The sequence below is a fragment of the Chinchilla lanigera genome, unplaced genomic scaffold, assembly GCF_000276665.1.
Source record: "Chinchilla lanigera isolate Chin_1 unplaced genomic scaffold, ChiLan1.0 scaffold00033, whole genome shotgun sequence".
NCBI classification, from domain to species: Eukaryota; Metazoa; Chordata; class Mammalia; order Rodentia; family Chinchillidae; genus Chinchilla; species Chinchilla lanigera.
The window spans coordinates 4,550,109-4,571,489 of NW_004955434.1; the positions used below are offsets into that span (position 1 = coordinate 4,550,109).

At 40.8% G+C, this 21,381-nt stretch overlaps 1 protein-coding gene across 1 annotated transcript in view; it reads right to left on the reverse strand.

Moving 5' to 3' along the window:
- Pgm5 (phosphoglucomutase 5) overlaps positions 1-21,381 on the reverse strand; it is a gene marked incomplete in the record, with an annotated part of 181,826 nt that overhangs the window by 61,055 nt on the left and 99,390 nt on the right. Inside the window, 2 exon segments of the mRNA XM_005388582.2 lie at positions 1,111-1,246; positions 16,606-16,721. Coding sequence (XP_005388639.2) covers positions 1,111-1,246; positions 16,606-16,721 — 252 coding nt within the window.

Genomic DNA, 21,381 nt, shown 5'->3' on the forward strand with positions numbered 1-21,381 from the left:
AAAAAAAAAAAAAAAAAAAAAAAAAAAGTAAACAGGAATCAAGAACATTACAGTGTTGTCTACACTTTCCAGAACACCCCAATCTCTTTAAGTTTAATAAAGTTAAATAGTCTTCCTTATTCTCTGATATTTGTCTAAGTAAATAGCTTCTTAAAAGAAGAAACAATCACCTTATAAAAGGAAGAGTCTAAAGCTCTCTTTCTGTCCCTCAAGCTTTTGAAACTCAATCAAGCACCCAAAGTAGTTAATTACGTATTCAAACTCAAAGCAAAATGAGCCACAACATGTTTTCAATACAGAGAATCTCTGAGACATCTAACATCCCCTCACTCTACGTCAATTTCTCTATGATTTCCATCCTTTCCTATCACTCCCTTCCCTAATTCATGGTTTGAAACCAGTAACACATACCTACATAACTAGGTTCACATACCTAGTCCCCCAGAATACTCTCTCAATTCAACAACAGGAAAAGGATAGACACTATCTATCCTAAACTTCTACACATTGCCCTTTTATTTTCCTCCTTCCTAAGTAATATTTCCCTTTTCTGAGTCTTATTATGAGAGTAAACCTCTAGCAAAATCTGGGGGCTCCTGAACTATGTGGTTCCTTCAGAGAGTACCAGCTTAGACGTTCTGGACATTGTGCCAATGATTGGTCAGAAGATAAGGCAAAGGTAGAGAGAGGATCACAAAAGTACCCCAACTAGCCACAGCTTTTGTGCCTGTCCTCCTTCCTTGATAAATATTGGTGGACAACCAATAGGAAATGCCTTCAGTTTGATTGTGTGATTTTTACAGCTACCACAGGTTCCAAAGGAGTTTTCAAAGCTCTGCCATTAATCTATGCTCTTGGGATGTAGCCTACTATCTAGACAACGCTGAAAAGATTACAGTGAGATGTGACCAGGGGAGGGGAAATTTGTGCCTTCCATTTTGATAGCTGTTGATCCCACCTCCCCAAACATCTTCTGGGGTAATCTAGTTCCAGACTGTATCTTTCAGATTCTTCTGAAAGATGCCTCCTTCTTAAAGTTCTAGCCCACCAGTTTTAAAAAGAACACAAGAGTAATTCCCTAGGATGCCTGCAGAGACCCTCCCTTCTCACCTGCAATAGTAATGGCGGCCATATTTGGCCCAGTGATCTCGAACAATTTCCTCCACACCCTGCTTCCGGGCAGCAATAATGGAAAGCCAGACCAAGACAGCCCAGAGGCCATCTTTCTCACGTAGGTGATCAGAGCCTAAGGGAGAAAGAAATATTCCACTGAGGATTCATTTTTGGGAGTGGGAGAGCAAAAACAAAAGTAACTAATAAGACGTTAGGAATTGTTATATTGAAATGGTTGAATATATTTACCCAGTGTCCCGTAATACATTTGCTTTTCCAAAAATGTTCAACTAAAACTCAAAAAACATAAAACAATAACAAAAATAAAACAAAATAACAAAATCCTGGAAATTGTTATGAAAATCAAAGAGCCAGTTTAGTATCTCATCAGCCTAACTGTATCATTAACTCATCCATTTATTCAGTAGCTATTTGGTGACTGCTACAATAAACCCAAACAGTGTTATATGTCCTGTGGCTATAACAGTGAACATGACAGCTTTTTATTTATAAAGTCTGAACTTAAGAAGGCAGAGATGTGCAAGAGAAAAATAGACACAAAAAGAACAAGATGCATAAAATCAGGACAAGTGTTTTGAAGTAATAAAACGGAAGCTAATGTCGTAGTATGACAGCTACAAAGACTGCGTTACCTAAGGTTGGATGGAGGCCCCTATAAGACTTAGCCTCCTGAAGCTTATTTGGGGAAATGGTCGCTGCAAATTGGGATCTTGAAATGAGATCACCATGGATTATCCAGGTGTGCCCTAAATTCAATGACAATTCTTGTCAGGAATTTAGGGCACACCTGGATAATCCAGAAGACACAGAAGAAGAGAAACACAGAGGCACAAGTACATAAAGACAGAAAGTGACACAGAAGTTACACTGCCGTGAGCCAAGGAACTTGTGGAGCTTCTGGAAATGGAGGAGACAAGGAAGAAGCCTCCCTTGGAGCATTCTGAGGAAGTACGGCCCCATCAACACCTTGGATTTGGACTTCTGGCTTCCAGTACTATTAAAGAATAACTTTCTGTTGTTTTAATCCACTCAGTTTGTGGTGCCTCACTGGGGAAGCCCCAGAAGATGAAAACAGAATTTTCAGGCCTGGACTACCAAGGTGATGGCATTTGAACTGACACCTGAGAAGAAGTCAGGCATGGCACAGCCTGGAGACAAAGCATTCCAAGCTGAGGGACAGCAAATGCAAAGTCCCAGGGGCAGGAATAAATTGGAAAGCCACATCCTACAGCTAAGTATATAGAAGAAAGGCAGTTCTTCCTGTGTCATTCACACAAAGTGCAGACTACATGAGTGTCTCCCTGTGCAAAAAAGAATCCAGGAGGATGTGTTCCACTAGCCCCTTCACTTCAGCATCTGTCTCTTGGCCAGTTATAAGCTTTCTCTAGAGTGGACAAAACCCTAAATCCAAGGGAACATGTCATAGTATGAGAAAAGCATAAAGAAGGCTTTGGAATTAAGGTTTTGATTAATTACTGCTGCTCGCTAGGTGTGTGAGGAGTTACTGCAAAGTGATTAACCCCTCCTACCTTTCACTTCTCATCTATAAAATGATGACACCATGACCAATCTTGTGGTACTGTGGTACATACTTCATAAGTAAAGGGGCAAGGTGTACAGTCAAATTTTTCATGTTCAAATCCTGGCTCAGCTACTTATCATTGTTTGCTGTGTAGTCATCTGGAATACAGGGATAATAATATCCCCTGCCTTGTGGGGTTATTTTCAGGAACTAAATATCACTAGTTATTTAGAACAATAACTGGGATATCACACGTGGTTGTTGCTGTTAATCTTGTTATTGGTAATTCATATAAAGCACCTAATGGTACTGATTTCTTGGTACATAGTTTGAGGTGAATTATTTCCAGCCACTTACATAATTTTTTGTCTGACTGTAGCAATAGCCTGGGACCAAGAGGTGGAAAATTTCTCCTTATACAAGGGCAATGGAAAAGGACCACAGCGTTCTTGTTTGCAGGATTGTGAAGCACACGAAGAAAATTAACAAAGGCAATCCATGTTATAGAGCTGTTAAAACTTTAAGCATGCAATGAAATAATATATTAGTTCAACATCTCTAACTTCTCACTAAAGCTAGGGACCATTTACCACTCTTGTTATATCTGTAGCATTTAATGTATTTCTTCAAAGATGAAAACATACAAGCCTGAGAGAGCAGTAAAAGTACCCAAATCAAAAGAAGGACCATATCTTCAGTGCTTAATACACACTGACCAATGGCTCACTGATGACATTGGTGGATGTCCAGCTGTGACTGCCTCAAGGTTAAGAGGACCCTGGGTATTAATCACACCACAGAGACTCTGATCTCAGCCAGTGAATTCTTCATCCTGCTACAAAAATGGAAGAAGTTTGGAAGACTCAGGCTTAGCTCCATGGCCAACTGCCAGAAAAACAAGTCTAGGAAACCCTGCCCAGTGGGATCATTTCAAAACCTTTTGTCCTTTTATAGCTGAAAAAAATCACTTTTACTTACTGCCTAGAGAAAAATACTCTTTTGTTCTAAAACATGGGCTTTGCATACCTTGAATCTCCAGCTGGATCACATTACCTAGAGATAGAACCATTAGAGGCTCTCAAGTCTGCGAGATAAGTTGTAATTTAGTGTTCAAGACAGAGTTCTTTTAGATGGATTAAAAAACACCTCAATAATTTGTAGCCAACCTCATAGTACATTGTGAATTGGCTTGGATATTCTCGCCTACAAGCTGGACATTTGCCAAGATTCAGGAGGGCCTGATATCAAATAAAATTAACTGTTCTTTATAGCTCTTTGAGGTAGCCATACAGACATTAAGGGTGCTACAATCACACAGATTCCTTCCACTGGATGATCACAGCATGTTTTGGAGGGGTCTTGGAGGGTTCAACTCTCCTTATAATAACTCCTCAAGGCAAGTGAATTGTAATGCTATGCCACTGTCTGGTAAATTAAATAAAAAAGACAGAAAACGCAGAAGTACCAAGTGGTTGTCCAAAACCCATTACAAACAGAGCTGAAATGAAGAGGAGAAATACACTATATATGATAGGGCTAACAGACTTTGTTTTTAAAATAGTTTTATAAGTCAGTGGGTAAAAGAGGAACCTCAACAGACAACTATGTGCAAGGGCACAAAGATTTTCAAAGGAAAAGTTCTGATGGTCAATGAACACTTGAACAAATATTCACTCTCACTATGGTCATAGAAAAGTCCATAGAGCAGAAAAGCATTTGGGGCCTGTTAAATTAGCAAAGATGAGTTGGGAGAAGGAGAATATCTTATACCAACAGAATACCAGTATGAGTACAGTTTGTAATTTAGACACAGTGAACAGTAATCTCTAAAAACTCCTTAGCTTTGGACTCAGCTATTCAATTTCTTAACCTTTAGTCATAAAGACACTCACTAAAGTAGCTAAAAGGGAAAAGTGGAAAAACAATTTTTGAACAATAAGGTAATTGTAAAAAAAATCCATACAAAGGCTTATTGTGTGAACAAAGTATTGAGTAAGAATCTTTAGTAACAGGATAATGTTCATCCAATTTTAATATAAGTGGGAAAACACAATATATCAAAAAGAATATCCAGCATGTTTTTGGAGAAAAATATATGTAAATCCTGTATGTGGGCACCCAGGCAAACAACAGGAAATCAGACAGCAAACTGTCCGCAATGGTTGTCTATCTCTGAAGTGGTGGAATTCAGGTGAAGAAGAATTTATCTTCCCTTTCTAGTATTTCTATGATAAAAATGTACATATTATTTTCATAACAAAAAATGTTTAAACTTGTCAATGGTGTGCATGAATTCAGGTTGAAAACATGCCTTTTCCAGAATGTCATGTGGTTGGACTCAGAGAGCATGTGCTCTTCCCAGACTGGCATCTTTATGTTAGTAAGACACATCTAAATTTCCTCCCTGTCCTTTCACGGGTTGAGAGTTGAATCTTATTGGCAATGAACAACACCAGCACATCTGAAGCTTGGTCCTCTGGCTGGTGCACCTAGAGCTTGCCACTCAATCCAGGTATTTCCAAAATTGATCCTTATTCCCAGAATGTGTAGGTACCACTCACCCTACCTTCCTCCATCCAGGACTTCCCAGCCCAAGCCCACTCCGCTCCACTCTGAGCAGCAGCCATCTCCGGCCAGATATCGGGTGGCCTGCCATGACACCAGCAAAACTCGCCAGCGAGCATAAGGAAAGGGTTTGATTTTCCTCACCAGAAACATCACTATCCCTTCTCCACTCAAATTAAACGCTGAATTCTCTCAGGTTGAAACTATGTTCCCTGAGGTATGCTATACATTAATAAGTGTGTTGTCCTCCCAGAAGAGGCAATAAATAAAAGAAAACATAAAACAGAGCAATAAAAGGGAAAAAATAAAGAAAACATTCCATCATCTCCAAGGAATTTTCTTCAAATGGAAAACCAAGTGTGGACAAAACAAAACAAAGCAAAACAAAAAAACCCCACATGTTACCAATAGGTCCAATCATTACAGCTGGAATTTGGATCAGGAAATTTGGAATTTGTCAGTTACTATATATATATATATGCAATTTTATACCTGTTGGTTAGCTGTAACATACTTCAGTAACTCTCAAACCAAGATGACATATTAGAATCACCTAAAAAACTTTGAAAGTCCCAAGGTTCAGCACTGCCCACCGCAGGTTAGCAAAAGCAGGCATCCATATTTCTTTTTGAAAAGCTCCTTGGGTGATTCTCATGGGTATCCAAGGCTGACAGCCACCTCCTGAGGAACAGGTTATTCCACATAATCTCATGTGAAGGTAGCAAGTTAGACTTCTTCCTGTCTTGCCTCTAAGTTGGTGTTAAAGGGTAGTGGCCGTAGGTCTCTAATTCAGTGGATGCCACTGGCTTTGTTCATGTGCTGGTCCTCGTGCTGTCAGCTTCAGTGTCATCGTTCCCCTCTGCCCTTCAAAAAATGATGACTTTGCCAGCTGAAAGTGACCGGCTCATCCTGGTTTGCCTAGGACTTCCTAGTTTTATCTATAAAAGTCCCACATCCTAGAATCTTCTTGGCCTGGGCCAAAACGAGGTGGCTAGTCATCCAATAAGAAAGGCCACTCACTCCAGGAGATTCTGGTTATGTTTAGGAGATGCACACATGCCTTAGTATACCCATTTCCTGGAACCAGAAGTGACAGGTGGGAGATTTTATATATATTCTTGAAGCAGAATAATGAGCAAGACAAATTCCCTTCCAAGAGTAGCAGTGAGGCACTATGCATTGTGTTCAGTTATTTTATACATCTGTTATCAACTTCTCACAATTTGCTAGCCCCTTTTTATAGGTAAGAGATGGAAGTCAGGTCATTTGTATGAGGTCACATGGTGAAGTGACAAAAAGAGGTTTGAACCCAGAAGTTTGGCTCTAACCTATGGATTTTACTGTTACTGAAATGCCAGCATCCTCAGGAGCTGCAATAAAACAGGTAAAATGCCCCACGCAGTGCGAGCTGAGGCTGTAAAGGATCAGCTGATGACTTTCTACTCCTTCTTCACATTCGACATCTCAGGAGGAGCTGCCCAATCTTTCTTTACTTTTCCTCTAATGTCTATTTATCTTTATTTACAAATGACTTTTATTCATTTGCAGTGAAATTCTTTTCATCTACTCAAGAGAGGGATTTATTTTTTAAAGTAGTGAAGTCATGAAGTGAAATCAGGGGCTACCCTTATTAGATGGATCAGAGACTGTGAGAACGGGTTATAAAATGGTGACCTTTTTTTTAAATTTCTCAAACCACATGTGTTCAGCTCTTTGACATCTGCCAAAAAAAATCAAAGCTCCCTAAAAACAATGTCAGCTTTCTATGCTTAAAAACAAATGCCCTTAAATATAGCTCACCAGTGAAAAAACAAAGTTCTCCTACATGTCAGGGGGGTCAGAGTCAGATGCAACCTCAGGAAGGCCAGACAGCAACACCTGACCCATACTGGTTATCTTTTGCCATGGGCCACACGGCTTCTGGTGAATAATGGTATGCGGCAATGAGTTTGCAATAAGTAAACAATAATAGCATTTGACATCATCACACTTATGTCTCATGTACTGGCCACCGCAACATCCTGCAAGCTCTATGGGAGGAGGATCTGAGTTTGAAATTACTCCATACTTGCTCCTGGGCCTGGCTCATAGAAGTTGTATGGAAAAAATTTATCAAATGAATGCATGCGTGAATGAATGAACCCCTAGTATGAAGTCTGATGCAGTTAATCAAATTCACTCCTCACTTAATGTGAGGTTGACTAGAACCTAACTAATGTCTTTTTTACAATGGAAAAAAATCCTTGCAGGTCGTCCTGTTGAACAGATGAGGAAACCGAGGTGCACTGCAGTACAGCTGTTTGTCTAAGGTAGCTCAGCTGCTTGGAGGAGATGTCAAGATTGGAGCTTCCTGGTGCTGCACTACTTTAGGTCACCATCCTCCCAAGGCTCCTGGTATTCATTCTCCTGCCATTCAAAAGAAGACAGGAAGCCTAAGACTGAATCATAAGTTGCCAATGTGACCTTGACAAGGGCCTTGAACTTTTTCCCTAAAGCTCAGTGTCTTCATTTATAAGACAGTGGTCGTTTTGGTCCCTGCCTCATTTAATTTTAGATAGAACTTGGTGAGATAAAGCAGAGGAGGTGCTATCACTTGGGAAGTACTAATAAATAATAAATATCAGCACTAGTTCATCAGTGTGTATCCTGGGCAATCTGCCACCCATGTGAGAGAAGGGGACGTGTACACAATTGCATGGCCAGCCCGCTGGCATTCTTCACAGCTGGAGCACATCAGCGTAGGAAGTGGGACCTCAGTATTCATGCATCCACTCTATTCCTTTGTAACTAAGGCTGACAGAACAATAGAATCCTATAAGAATTGCTCCCTGACAGGTCATATGTGGCAATGAAATCTCTCCAGGGGGCTTCAACTTGAAGACATGTCACTCAGTGGTCATTACTATGTTCTCAATAGAGCCACTTAGTGACAAGTCATCTCCCAGAACACAAGTAGGCAAACTTCAAAGCACATTTTTAGGGATTGCATCTAAATCCAAAAGGACAAGTCTTCTTGTTTAAAAGTCTCTCATTACAGCGAAGAAATGCATTTGTTTGGAAGTCTTCAGTTTGTGACCAGCAGCCCTGATCCCGGGGCTGCCAGGCCTAAAAGTCACTGGTAAGAGTGGATACAGCCTCAGATGCCACATTCCCATTTCCACTTATCCAGCACTCCCTCGTTCCGCTTCTCCTCAGTGTGGAGGCTGAACTAATGGTCACTGGAACTGGAGCCATGAAGATCCTAAGAAGAGGATTCAGTTTCTCAGCACTGGATGTAACAGTTTGCAGAGGATGCAGAAGGGAGCTTTATAGTTTTCCTATCTTACAAGGAGGCTGTTGGGACTGTCAATCACAGCACTTCCGCACTCTGCCCAACCTACCTCAAACTGCGCATGTGCACACAGCCTGCTCTAACACCCGGGCAGAGAAACTGCTCTCCCAGCGCTGATAAAGCTGTCATCACAACCTCCTCACCCCGTCTCTGAAATTCAGCCAAATTCACACACACTGGCCACAGAGCAGAAAAGGAATTGTGGTAGGACCTCAGTAATCTGAAATTCGCAGATATGTGGGCCTTTTTCTCTCTCCCATAAACTGGGCAGAAATGAAAATAGCCAAGTCTCAAGTTAATGACTACGTAGAGAACAGACTCCGGCTTTCCTTTATTTGACTTTGAAAATGTAAAATAGTAAATAAAAATAGTTGTGTAAATAAATGACCCCTAAAGGTAGTCAATATGTGTGCCCCAGCACTATCCTAATCTTGAGTTTAGGATGTATGAAGTTCACATGTGAAATATAAATGACAATACATGACTGTAGAAGTGTTAAAAGCTCTACAGCTATTGGAGGAACTAAAATATTCTTTCACAAAGTAACTGGAGACTAAGTCAATAATATAAATCCCGAGACAATAGAGCACAGAGCAACTATGCTAAAGACAGTGAAACTTTAATGTACATCCCAAAATTGCTAAAGTTGGAGTATAGCCCATGGTCAAATGTACCTATTTCCAAGTTAATGTCAGCAGTCATGGATATGAGAAATGTAGGAATTAAAACCACAAATTAAGGGGCTGGGGGTTTAGCTCAGCGGCAAAAGCGCCTGCCTGGCAAGCGCAAGGTCGTGAGTTCGGTTCCCGGTACCGGAGAAAAACCAAAAAAAACCCACAAATTACAAATAGTGTAAAATCTGCTCACTAATGCTGGCGTCCAGAAGGAGGAGCTTGTTTCCCAGGTCAGGAGGGAATACGTTATGTATTAATTTGTGCTGATAATTATAGGATGCATGAAAACATTGAAACTTTCTTTTTAAATTTTATATAATACTGATTTTACCATAATGCAATACATCCCACCCTACCCCTTTGCAGCTGGTCTACATTTGTGTGATTTTGCTTTTATGAATCCCCTGAAATCTTAGGATACTCAGATGCCCAGCTCTTCAGAATGCCCTGGGATATACTAGATGCCCATTTAAACCAAAAAAAAAAGCTATTAAAGTGGAAAACTCAACATGGATTATTTTCTTGGAAGCAACTGTTGCCTAATTTTCTTTAGCAGATTTGTAGTGTTGCTGATATTAGTTTTTTAAAAAAAAAATAAATAATAGGGGCTGGGGATTTAGCTCAGCGGCAAAAGTGCCTGCCTGGCAAGCGCAAGGTCGTGAGTTCGGTTCCCGGTACCGGAGAAAAACCAAAAAAAAAAAAAAATAAAAATAAAGGTAACAATACCACTGAAGATGATGGTTGAGCTTGGAGATCATCTAGTCATTCACAAAAAAAAGCAGTTCATCAATGTCACCTGTAAAGGGACAAGCTCTGGGGCTATGACAATTCACATATTCCTGAAAGGGTATGGCATCTTAGAAAACTGCTGTAAATGACAGAAACCAGTGGCACATTTGCAGCAAATGCAAAAAAATTTTCTAAATTTTTGATTTTTTGAACCTTAATTTTAGTACCTCTTCATTGTGTATGGGAACAGGCCCAGATTCCTTTAAAACTGGAAGGTTAGAGAAGGAGCCAGACTGCCACTTCGATAAACAGTCTTCTATTTAAACCTAAGGGTTTACAAAACCTTCTCCTTTCACCCTGTAAAGTAGTTTTCCAGAGCCATTCCCGGGAAGTGAGTGAGCACCTGGACCTAACACAAAAGATGATTGGGCTTTAAATAACCTTGATTCTTTGATAGAGCAATGAACACAAGTTTCCTACTGTCCGGGACCCAGAGCTTTCCATAGGACAAAAGCCTCAGCACTGAACCTACCACGTGCTTGTTATGCGGGCTCGTTCTAGGAGCTCCAGATGGCAGCAGCACGAATTCCCACTTGGGATCTATGTTGCTCCACCTGGACCTAGTCTTGGGCAAAGGTTTGATATTCTTCAGCCTGAGGCAGAGCCACACTGTATTTCCAAGCTTCCTTGGCGCTGAACTATGCACTCCCACTCAGCATCTCGTACCAAGCCCCAAGGGGATGCTGGGAAAAGCTTCCACTTGGCAAAGCTTGGGTACATTAGTAGCTTTTTTGCAGTCTAGGGTGAGAATGTTTTCATCTCTCCATTTCTTCTCTTGTAATTAGCTTTTTTGTTGCTGTTGTTTTCATATTGTTTTGTTTTTGGTACCAGGAATGGAACTCAGGATCTTATGTTTGCCAGGCAGGCGCTTGTGCCACTGGGCTATATCCCCGGCCCTGTAATTAGCTTATTTGATTCTGAAAATTATACCCTAAGAGAGAGAGCCCAATGATTACCTGAGTTTTCCTGGTTGGAAATGAGGCTCTGAGAGGCCAGCTGGCTGCTAGCAGGCAAGGGTCTTGAAAGTGGATCATCAGACTCCCACTCCTGTGTCCCTATACTGCTGAGATCAAACCGCACACGGCATCTCAAGCACACTCTTGCTACCTGTCCTGCTCAATAGCCGAAGTACAGGTTTTCACTTACATGACATTTCCTCTTCTTGGCTGTATATCAGTGTTATTTGAGGATACTTATTTAAAATGCAGATTCTCAGCCTCTGCCCTGCCATGGATTCAAAGTTGGAGTAGGATAGAAAATCTGTATTTTTAACAACTTGCCCTGCGATTCTGACACAACCAGCTGAGAGCGTGTCCAGGAACCGGCATTAAGGAAGCCCAGAGCAAGAGCAGAATGAAGCCACGTTTTCATTCAAGACTGAGTGGTCCTCTTCCCGCAGGGTTTCCTGCTGAGTGCTTGAGAGACAGAAAGAGCCATCACTTTCACTGCTTTCTTCAGAAAGCCTGATCAGCACAGTGTAAAGCGACAAATACTGCAAAGCAGAAGACTTGTCTTTCAGCTGTGCTGTAATTTAATGCACCTGGAGATCTTCTCCAGCCTCTAGGGCCTGGGAGAGTCATTTAATTATTTCCCAAGCTCAGAGGCGTCATCTATCAAACTAGACTAAAATCACTTTAACTTCCAACTGGGAGAGGATGCCCCACACGTTAAATAATTTCTTGTGCTCCTTGAAAGGAAAATCATAGAAAACTATAAAAATACTTCTAAAACCCCCTACAAGTCCAGCCTATATGTTACAGTCAGCAATAGTGTGTGAATGCAAACTTGCTGGAAAACATCTGCAAGCTGGCCTCCCCCTGGGCAGAATATAGCTTACTCTTTCTAGGTGAGTCCTAATGTCTATGCCACACAGGCAACAGGCTTCAAAACCTGGCTCCTCCTCACCGTATTTCCAGCACCGCTTCTTGCTGCTCCCTCCTGTACCCTACCCCGTCCTCCAGAGGTAAGCAAGTGATAATCCCTGAGCTGAATCTGGACTCAAGACTATTTTTGTTTGTTTGTTTGTTTGTTTGTTTTTGTCTTTTCTTCCGGTACGGGGAATCGAACTCATGACCTTGCTCTTGCCAGGCAGGTGCTTTGCCACTGAGCTAAATCCCCAGCCCCAAGACTATGTTTTTGATTAATGTTTTTCTGGAGCACAGTCGTGCTCATTTGTTTATGCACCATCTACTGCTGCTCCTGGGCTACAGTGGTAGAGCTGAGCAATTGTGATAGACATTGTATTTGGCCTTGCGGTCCATGAAACCTAAAATATTTATTATCAAGTTCTTAATGGAAAAAGTCTGCTGACTCTTGCTATAGACCAGTCCTTTTCAGATATTTTATCACCATGACCTACAATAAATATATGTATCCAAGAGACCTGCTATACACACACACGTATGTGCATATTTTATATGCACATATTTCCAAAACAATGTTTACTAAGTGCAATGATAGTTTCTATTCTATTTCTTAAAGCACTGATGATATCATATTAGTGTCATGACCCTGAATGAGTCTCAGTCCACATTTGGAAAAACATTTCTGTAAAAGAACCAAACACTTAGCTATTCACAACACATGTCCCTGCCCTCCCACCTCCATTCCTTCCTTGACGTCACTCCGTCTGGCAGGGGCTCTCCCTTTCATCTCTGTGTGCACACACCCTCCCCATTCCTTAAGCACTGGCTTAACTTCCATCTCTTCCATGAAGTCTGCTTCAAACTTCCAGTCCAAAAGCAGTTTCTCCTTTTCTCATCTCCCATGTCATATCTTCTATTCCTGTATTATAAAGCTTCTGCTTGTAGAATAGCCACCTGTACATCTTTCTTATTATTTGGAACAGTGTGATCTTAAGCACCTTATATTCGATACAACATCTAACAGTGCCTTAAGCATTTATTAAGCTTAACAACTACTTATTATTAAGGGTGTAACATGGTTACACATAGGTAACCACGTGAGAGCATAAAGTATACGTTATATTGTAAGCCCTTGAATGCTTATGGAAGACAGAGAAGACAGGATACACCTGGGCTTACCCGTTTCCAATCCAGTTGCTAGATTTGTGTTGCTGTACTAAGCAGTGAGTAGAATTATTGTATGCAATATGTAATTCCTGATTTTTTGAGTCATTATCCCTGGTGTAAGTACACAAAACAACAGATAAAAAGGACACTGTTCTCTTTGTTAGGCCTCAGCACAGAAAGGGTTTAACAGCTTTGGCTGTTTCAAAGATGGAGTGCCATCTGCACATGTTGAGTTCAGACAGTAGTGCTAGAGAGAGCTTGGTACAGTCTGTTGGTCCAAGGAAACAAAGATATATGCAATCCCTGCTGGATTATTAATGGTAAGAGAAGAAAATAGCCACAGAAGAAATTCCTCCCTGAATTCAAACATGGCTTAAAACATGATCATTTAAAGTATTATATTACTGTGATCTGTTTAAATATGTTACTATGTATATTATTTATGTTACTTATATTACATTATTATATTACATTAAATATGTTAATATGTATATTAAATATGTTAATATGTATATTACTGTGATCTGTTTAAATATGTTCAAATAGTACTTATTCCCAGGAATTCAAGTATGGTTTGATAATAGGAAATCAATCTTATTCCCTGCATTTCCATAATAAGAAATATATTAATATATCACTAAATTCTAACAAGATACCTGATAAATCTGACAGCTATTTCTAAAAAGTCTGTAAGTAAAATGAGAATTGAAAAATAATCTACCTAAACATAATAAAGATTTTTACCAATGTTGAAAAGCAGTGACCAAAACAGATGATAAAATATAAATCCATTTCCACTGAAATTATGAATTATCACAATTATTATTTAATATTATTTTGAAGATGATAGCTATGCACTAAGAATATGAAATGAAATCAAGGGCATCAATGTTAAAAAAATACAAAAAGATTTTAGCAATAGGTTATATAACCGTATATCTAAAAAAAAGAGAATGCAATAGTTTTAGAAAACAAAAAACTTTAATCAGTAGCAAAATGTGCTAAGAAGGTTGCAGTCTCAAAACAAGCATATTAATAGTTTTTCCTTATGCAAGCACTAAACAGAAAAGAAATTGAGCACAGCAGTGTCAGAAATCAAAGCATTCAAAGCTCTATAGGATATATAATGTACAATCTATAAGAGGAAAATACAGAGTTGAGAAATGCAGATAAAAATTAAAATTCATTATCAGATTATACCATAATTTGTCTTAATGAGAACAAACTCAAGGCAGGCCAGGGAGAATGAGAATAGGGGAAATTAAGAAATTACTTTTGAAGGAATTACTTTCTCGAAATTTCTTTGTTTAGGATATTAAATCTAGAACACAATGTCTTCAATCCTGGCAATGAAAAAAGGCCAAGAAACCTACAAAATGTTCCTGAACTTATCAGGAATCTGATACCACAAGGTAATAAAGTGAATTATACAAAGTGACAAGGCAACCACAGGGAGAGGACACAAACCCTCCACGCACAGGAGAAAGAGGGGGCCGCCATACAGGTGGATAATAAGTTACATCACACTTTAAAAAATACTTGCAGGTCAACTGCATTTTTTTATGTTGGCTTAAAATCACTTGAAGTCTCACACTTTGAGTTCTTTTTCATAGGCCTCCACTGGGTGCTCTGAAGAAGAGCTAGAAACCGGGAGGGACCCTTGGTGGGAGATGACTGGCTGCTTTTAGAAGAGCAACATCAAGCCTGCCCACCTCCGCTAAACCTCTCTCTCATCTGAAAAGTCCAGGTACTACCTTTAGAAAACTCCTAGGGAGAAACAGGGAGCCTTGCTGGTCTCAGAATCCTATATCTATAGTAAGCAGAAGTCATGTGTTAAGTCACAGGCATGAAGTGCCTGCTGAAAGTTGAGGAAGAAAGAGCAACACTTAACAAGCCATCCACTTTACTAAGCCAAGTTAGGACATAGTAAAAGTATTCTACTGCTGAAGGAATTTTAAACCTGCAGGATGCTACATTTTGTAACAGAAACAGTAAAAGCCAAATCTAGCTCAGCTGCTGACTAGTTTGGCATAACCTTCCACATCATTGGCCCAAGAGAAGAGATTTGCCCACTTCTGGGCAAAAATACTATGTACCTGCATATCTACATGTCCACTGGCCAACATTCAGTAAAAAACTGAGAGCTGAAAATAGCAAGCAAAAGTCAATCATCATCAAAAGATAAAGCAATCTACAGAACTGTAATTAGAGATGAACCATATATTGGAATTATCAGACAGGGAGCTTAAAAGAGTCATGTTTAATATGTGAAATTATCTCATGGAAAAGAGAAGTAAATATATATATTTAGAAGAAAATTATATATATATTTTCACTACAGAAATTAAACTACAAGGAAGAGAAGAGAGACTGAAGGGAAGGGAGGGAAATGGGGAAAAAGTGTTAAGATATTCACATACAGGTACAAATTTCCTGTGATGAATGTGATCATTATGTATATCTAAAATGTACCAATAAACTTAACAAAAAATATATAGCATACAATAAATTAAATTCATCTCTGAAAACTGTAAAGAGAAATGCTAGAAATAGAATATAAAATATAAAGAGTTTCTTTAGCAGACTTATAAATAGATTGGGCATGGATAAGGGACGAATCAGTGAAATTAATACTGTGCCAATGTAGATGATATAAACTGAAACACAAAGAGAATAAAACAAATCAGATGAGTGTTCATAAAAGCTCTGAGGCATCTATGGACACAAATTATCTGGCATGTTTTGTAATGGGAATCGCAGAAGGAAAAAGACAGAATGGGGTGGAGAAATATTTGAAAGCATAATGACAGGGTTTTCTAAGATTAATAAATGACAACAAATGATAAGATGCTAAGGGAGCCATGAGGAGGGTTAAACACACAAACATACAACCATAAACATATCATAATTAAACTGCTGAAAATCAAAGATAAGAAAATACTGAAGGTAGCCAGAGGCAGCGAGTTGGGAAGGGGTACTTTATAAAGACAAAGATAAAAATTATATCAGACTTCTTGGAAATTATGCAGTCCACAAGACAGTGGAGCAAATCTTTAAAGTATTAGAAAAAGAAACGTTTCTAACATTTTTTAAGTATGATAATGATAGGGTGCCTATATGCTTTTTCCAAAGGTCCCTAATACTTACAGATTCACACTTGACTATTCATGGATAACATCATAAACTAAGGAGGTTGTGTCACAACAATCCAGGAGGAGGTCTCCCCTTGTGGATAAGGGTAGAGCTAAGCAAGACTGAACATGCACTGATGATGGCCAAAATTAGGTGACAGCACATGGAGATTCAATATGATAATCTCCCCATTACACAGTTTTTTGAATTTTCATAATAGAACTATTTTTAAAGAAGAAAAATTTTAAGAAAGAAGAAACAAAATGGCCAGAAGAGATGACTGCACCAGCACACATTCTAGTAAGTATCTCTAACTTTTTGCCTCCAGTTAACTCTTCCTCCAGCCTTTGATCCACAGAAGGTTCACGGAGAGAGGTCACAGAGCCGCCGCCACCCTCCCCAGTAACAGCGCCCTGCAGAGCCTACCAGTGCCAAAGCTCTCTTCTCCACACAGAGAGCACCGTCCTGAGTCCATCAGGTTTGAGAAGAATCTCCATCCAGCTGGGGTCTCGTACACAGGGACCTTCATTGATTTGGCCACTCTGAAAAATGAAGTTGAAGGCAACAGTCAATTAATACACCTTATTTTCTTTCTTCCCTCGGCACAGTAGGTAATCTTCAAGATCCATTAATTTTCTAGATAGATTTCAGAACAAACTTGGACAGTGTTGACAGTTTTCAGGATGTAAAACTTAAGCTAGAGAGTAATCAATGGTATATTCCAATGATTCTCCATGGTATGGAAAATACTAATATATGGAATACTTATCCATTTGTTTCTCACCTGTAACTTTTTCATTTTGGTGAGGACATCAGAACCTAAATTAAGATTGTATTTGAGTAAAAACATTTGAACCACCATTTGACAGTATCTACTAAAAATGGACATACCCATATCCTATGATGGAACAAGTCAACTCTTAGTACTACTGACATGTAGTGGACGCTGGGATGCACTACTTAAGTTCACCTCTTACATGTACACACACACACACACTTCAGACATTTTAGGGCTGGAACACTCATTCTACCAGCATCTAGGAATGTTGATGGCTGACAGCTTATGGTGCTCCCATTCCTAGGGCAATCCACATCTAATGACTGGTTGCTGACAGATTTGAAGTCTCACCTCCATCCCAATTTGACACAATGTGTAAGGCCACCTTGGCTCCAGAGGTCTCACAGGGGTCTGAAGCCTTGTTGTGACTGCAGCACAGTCCAACTTCTCTCAGTGCCTGATCATCTTTTCTGGCTCTCCTATAGGTGTTTGCTGAACTATCCCTCAAAGATCCGCAGCTTGGCACTATTAGAAGTGTCTTGGTTACTTTTCTCTCATTGCTGAGACAAAATACCCAACACCCAAAATTAAGGAAGGAAAGGTTTACTTAGCTCCCAGTCTATGGAGGTTTCAGTCCATACTCAGCCGGCTCCAAGGGGGGATGGCACATGGTAGAGGGCAACCTTTCATGGTAGAGGGAGATAGCAAAAGCAGCAAGAGCAAAAGGGAGGAGTGGTGGCAAGCAGCCTCTTTCTCTCCCTGACATATGCAAACTATCCACCCTAGGGCAGGTAAGCACTCACACCCATAATCCCAGCACTGAATCGTGGATCAATCATAAACTCTAAAAGCCTGCCCCATGACTGCATGAGGCTTTGGGGGAAATCCAGACACAAACCATAACAAGAAGATAGTGAGAATCTTTAAGAGATAGAACCTAGTGGGAAGTCTCAGGTAATTGGAGACATGCCCTCAAAGGGAACCACAGAATTCCAGCTGCTTCCCCTTTTTCTCTTTTTCACTTGCTATCCACCATGAGGTGAGCACCCTTCTCCACCATGAGGTGTGGTCTCATTATAGGCCACAAAGCAGCAAGACCAATTGACCATGGACAGAAACCTTTAAAGCCAAAATAAAACTTTCCTCCTTTTAAGTGTATTATCTCAGGTATTTTGTTACAATAGTAGTGCTGCAGCTTATATTTAGATGTCCCTCAAGAGCCTCATGTAGTGAGGGGCACAGGTTTTGGGAGGTGACTAGCTATTAGGAAGTAGGCCTGATTGAAGGTGGGTTACTAGGGGCCTGACTTGGAAGGGTGTGTCTCCCTCCCAGCTCCTCCTTTCTCTGATTCCTGACCACCATGATGTGAGCAACTTCCCTCCACCCAGGGCCTTCCACCATGCATCTTTTTTGTTCTGTTTTGTTTTGTTTTGTTTGTTTTTGTTTTTTTCTGGTACTGGGAATCGAACTCACGACATCGCGCTTGCCAGGCAGGCACTGTGCCACTGAGCTAAATCCCCAGCCCCTCACCATGCAGCTTTTTGCAGCTTTCTTGAACCTCCCAAACATGAATTGAAACCTCTGAAACCTGAGCCAAAACAAGCCTCTCTTCCTTTGAATTGTGGGTGTTGAGTATTTGTCCTAGTGATAAGAAAAGTGTCTAAGACAAACAGAAAGCTGACTGACCCAGTGTTGATCTTGAAGGTAACTTTGATTTTGCGGGTACAAAGGAATAAATTTCCCATTTCTTTCAAAGCTTCCTCCTGAGGAACCCAGTGTGGGATGCACTCAGCAGAGTATGAAATGAAGGTTTATGGGAATGATCACAGAATCAGAATGTAGGATAACTGACACAGTCCAAATAAACACCCAAAGGAGGATGGACAAATAATTTGTGATGTATAATGTAGTCCCATAAATTTGATTGGTTCATGCAACATGAGTGAATCCCACAAACATATTGATTAAAAAAAAATTGCTATGTTTGAGTCTGAAATGTCCACCCAAAAATCTTGTTGAAAGTTTGGTCTCCAATGCAGCAGTGTTTGGAGCTGGTGAATTTGGATGATGATTGGGTTATGAGATCTCCCCCATTCCCTTTCTTTCCCTTCACCTTTCCAGACTACCATGAGGTGAGCATCACCCATGTACCCCTCCCCATGATGTACTGCCTCCCCACAAGCACAGAAACAGTGGAGTCAAATGACCATGAATTGAAACCCCAAAAACCATAAGGCAAAAACAAACCTTTTCCCTTTTTACACTGCATCTGTTTTCTCAGGTATTTTGTTACATAAATGGAAAGCTAACCAACACAGAAGTCAAGAATGAAGATATATATGTTGTCTTGTTCCATTTGGATAAAATTCATAGCCAAAGCTAAGCAATGATGTCAAAGCCAGACTCAGAGGCTCAGAACAGTCAAATATTCTTTCAAAATTCTTCAGAGATAATAGGTGATACTATCATTTGGACCCAGGTCTGCTTAATTTCTGCTGATATTTCATTGACCCTGCAGTCTCACCAAATGTCTTAGTGCTTCAGGATGGACACTGATCTCAGGGCATGCTGGGGAATGAGCTCATATCACAGACACTGACCTAAAGACTTATCTTCCCCATGTATAAGAAATGAAAGAGAAAAAACACCAAATGCCTACCAGCTGCAAGATTTCCTCCTTTGAAGCCTTTGAGTAAAAGAGGTAGTCAGGGAAAACAGTCAGTGAGGGTTTCGGTAAAAAAGAGGAAAAAAGATGCATACAGAATAAGGTCATGCCATGGTAATGATTTCTTTAGCTTGGTTTGTGGCTTGCTAGAGAGAAAAAAGTACCCTAGAAACCTTTGCCTTTCTGTAAATGCTTTCCTTACTATAACCCCTACATTTGAATATGCTTAACATTGAAAAATTGTTTGCTAATCTTCAAGTTTGCCTTAAAAAGAAGCAACTTTTGGATGGTCAGTGTAACTGCAAAAGGTTCCATCTTACCTCTTTTCAATGGTGTATTAAAGGTGGACTATTAGGAGTGGAGCTGCACCTTGGACTGCTTTGGGAACTTGAGTGAGCTGTTGCCAGCCACACACATGAGCTTGGGACCAGGCAGAAACCCGGACAGCTCTAGGGGCCTGGGGTCCACTCCCTGCCCCTTCCCTCCTCCCTGCTTCTCCTGTCAGAGCGGAGCTGCACTTCAGACAGCTTCAGAAACTCAGGTGAGCTGCTGACGGCCCCACACACAAGCTTGGGACCAGGCAGACACCGGAAAGGGCTGGGGCTGAATCCCAGACATCTTTAGGAAGCCCAGTGAGGTACGGCGGCACCTTTCTGACCAGCGTGCAAGGCAGGCAGAACACTGGGCACCCTCTGGGGCCTCAGTGGCTACTGGCCACATGCATAGTGTGTCTGGGGGCCGTGGGCTGAATGTCAGACACCTTTAGGAACCCCGGTGAGCCACTCTGGTGCCTCCCCAACTAGTGTGTGAGGCAAGTGGAGCCTTGGACAACTTCTGGGGCCTTGGTGGTCACTGCCAGAACAACACACACACCTCCAGGAGCTCAGCTGAAACCTGGACAGAGTTGGCAGCCTCGGGGAGTCCACCCTCACCCTCCCCTTCCAGTGTGGGAAGCAGGCTGTGTCCTGGGAAATATCTGAAGCCTCGGTGAACATGACCTGCCTCCCCCAACTCTTGTGGAAGCTAGGCTGAACCTTAGACAGCCTCAGGAACTCTGGTGAGCTTCCCCGACCCTTCCCACACAAGCCTGGGAGCCAGCTGAATGCAAGAAAGGTCGGGAGCATCTGAGACCCCACGTTGCCAACACTCACCAGCACAGGGGCTGCACTGAGCACTGTGGATCTGCAGACTCTCTCCCTGCCACTCACACACAATCAGGAGAGTGAGGCCACACTCCAGGAAGCCTCTGGATCTTCAAAAATGACAAAAAGAAGGAGCAAAATGCAATCCCAGACCTCCACACCACCCAAAACAAGACCAGGAGGCAACAACACAGAAGAGCCTGTAAGTCAAACACCTGAAATTTCTGAAATAATAGCAACTGAAGTAAAGAAACAACCCCATCAGGCCATAGAAGACATCAGATCAGAAATAATGTTTCAGGTGAGAAAAGAAATGACAACAATAGTGAAAGAAATGTTCAACATATCCAAAGATGACATAGACAAGAAAATAGAAGAGCATAGACACTCATGGAAACCTTCAGGGAACAATATAGTAAAGAACTAGAAGGTATGAAACAGATGCAAATAGATATCCAAGAAATTAAAAATTCCACTGAAAGCTTGCAAAACCACCTGAACAATGCTGAAGATAAACTTTCAGACCTTGAAGACAGCACATATGGACTTAGTAGACCTTTACAGAGTGTTCCACCCAACAGCATCAGAATACACATTCTTCTCAGCTGCACATGGGA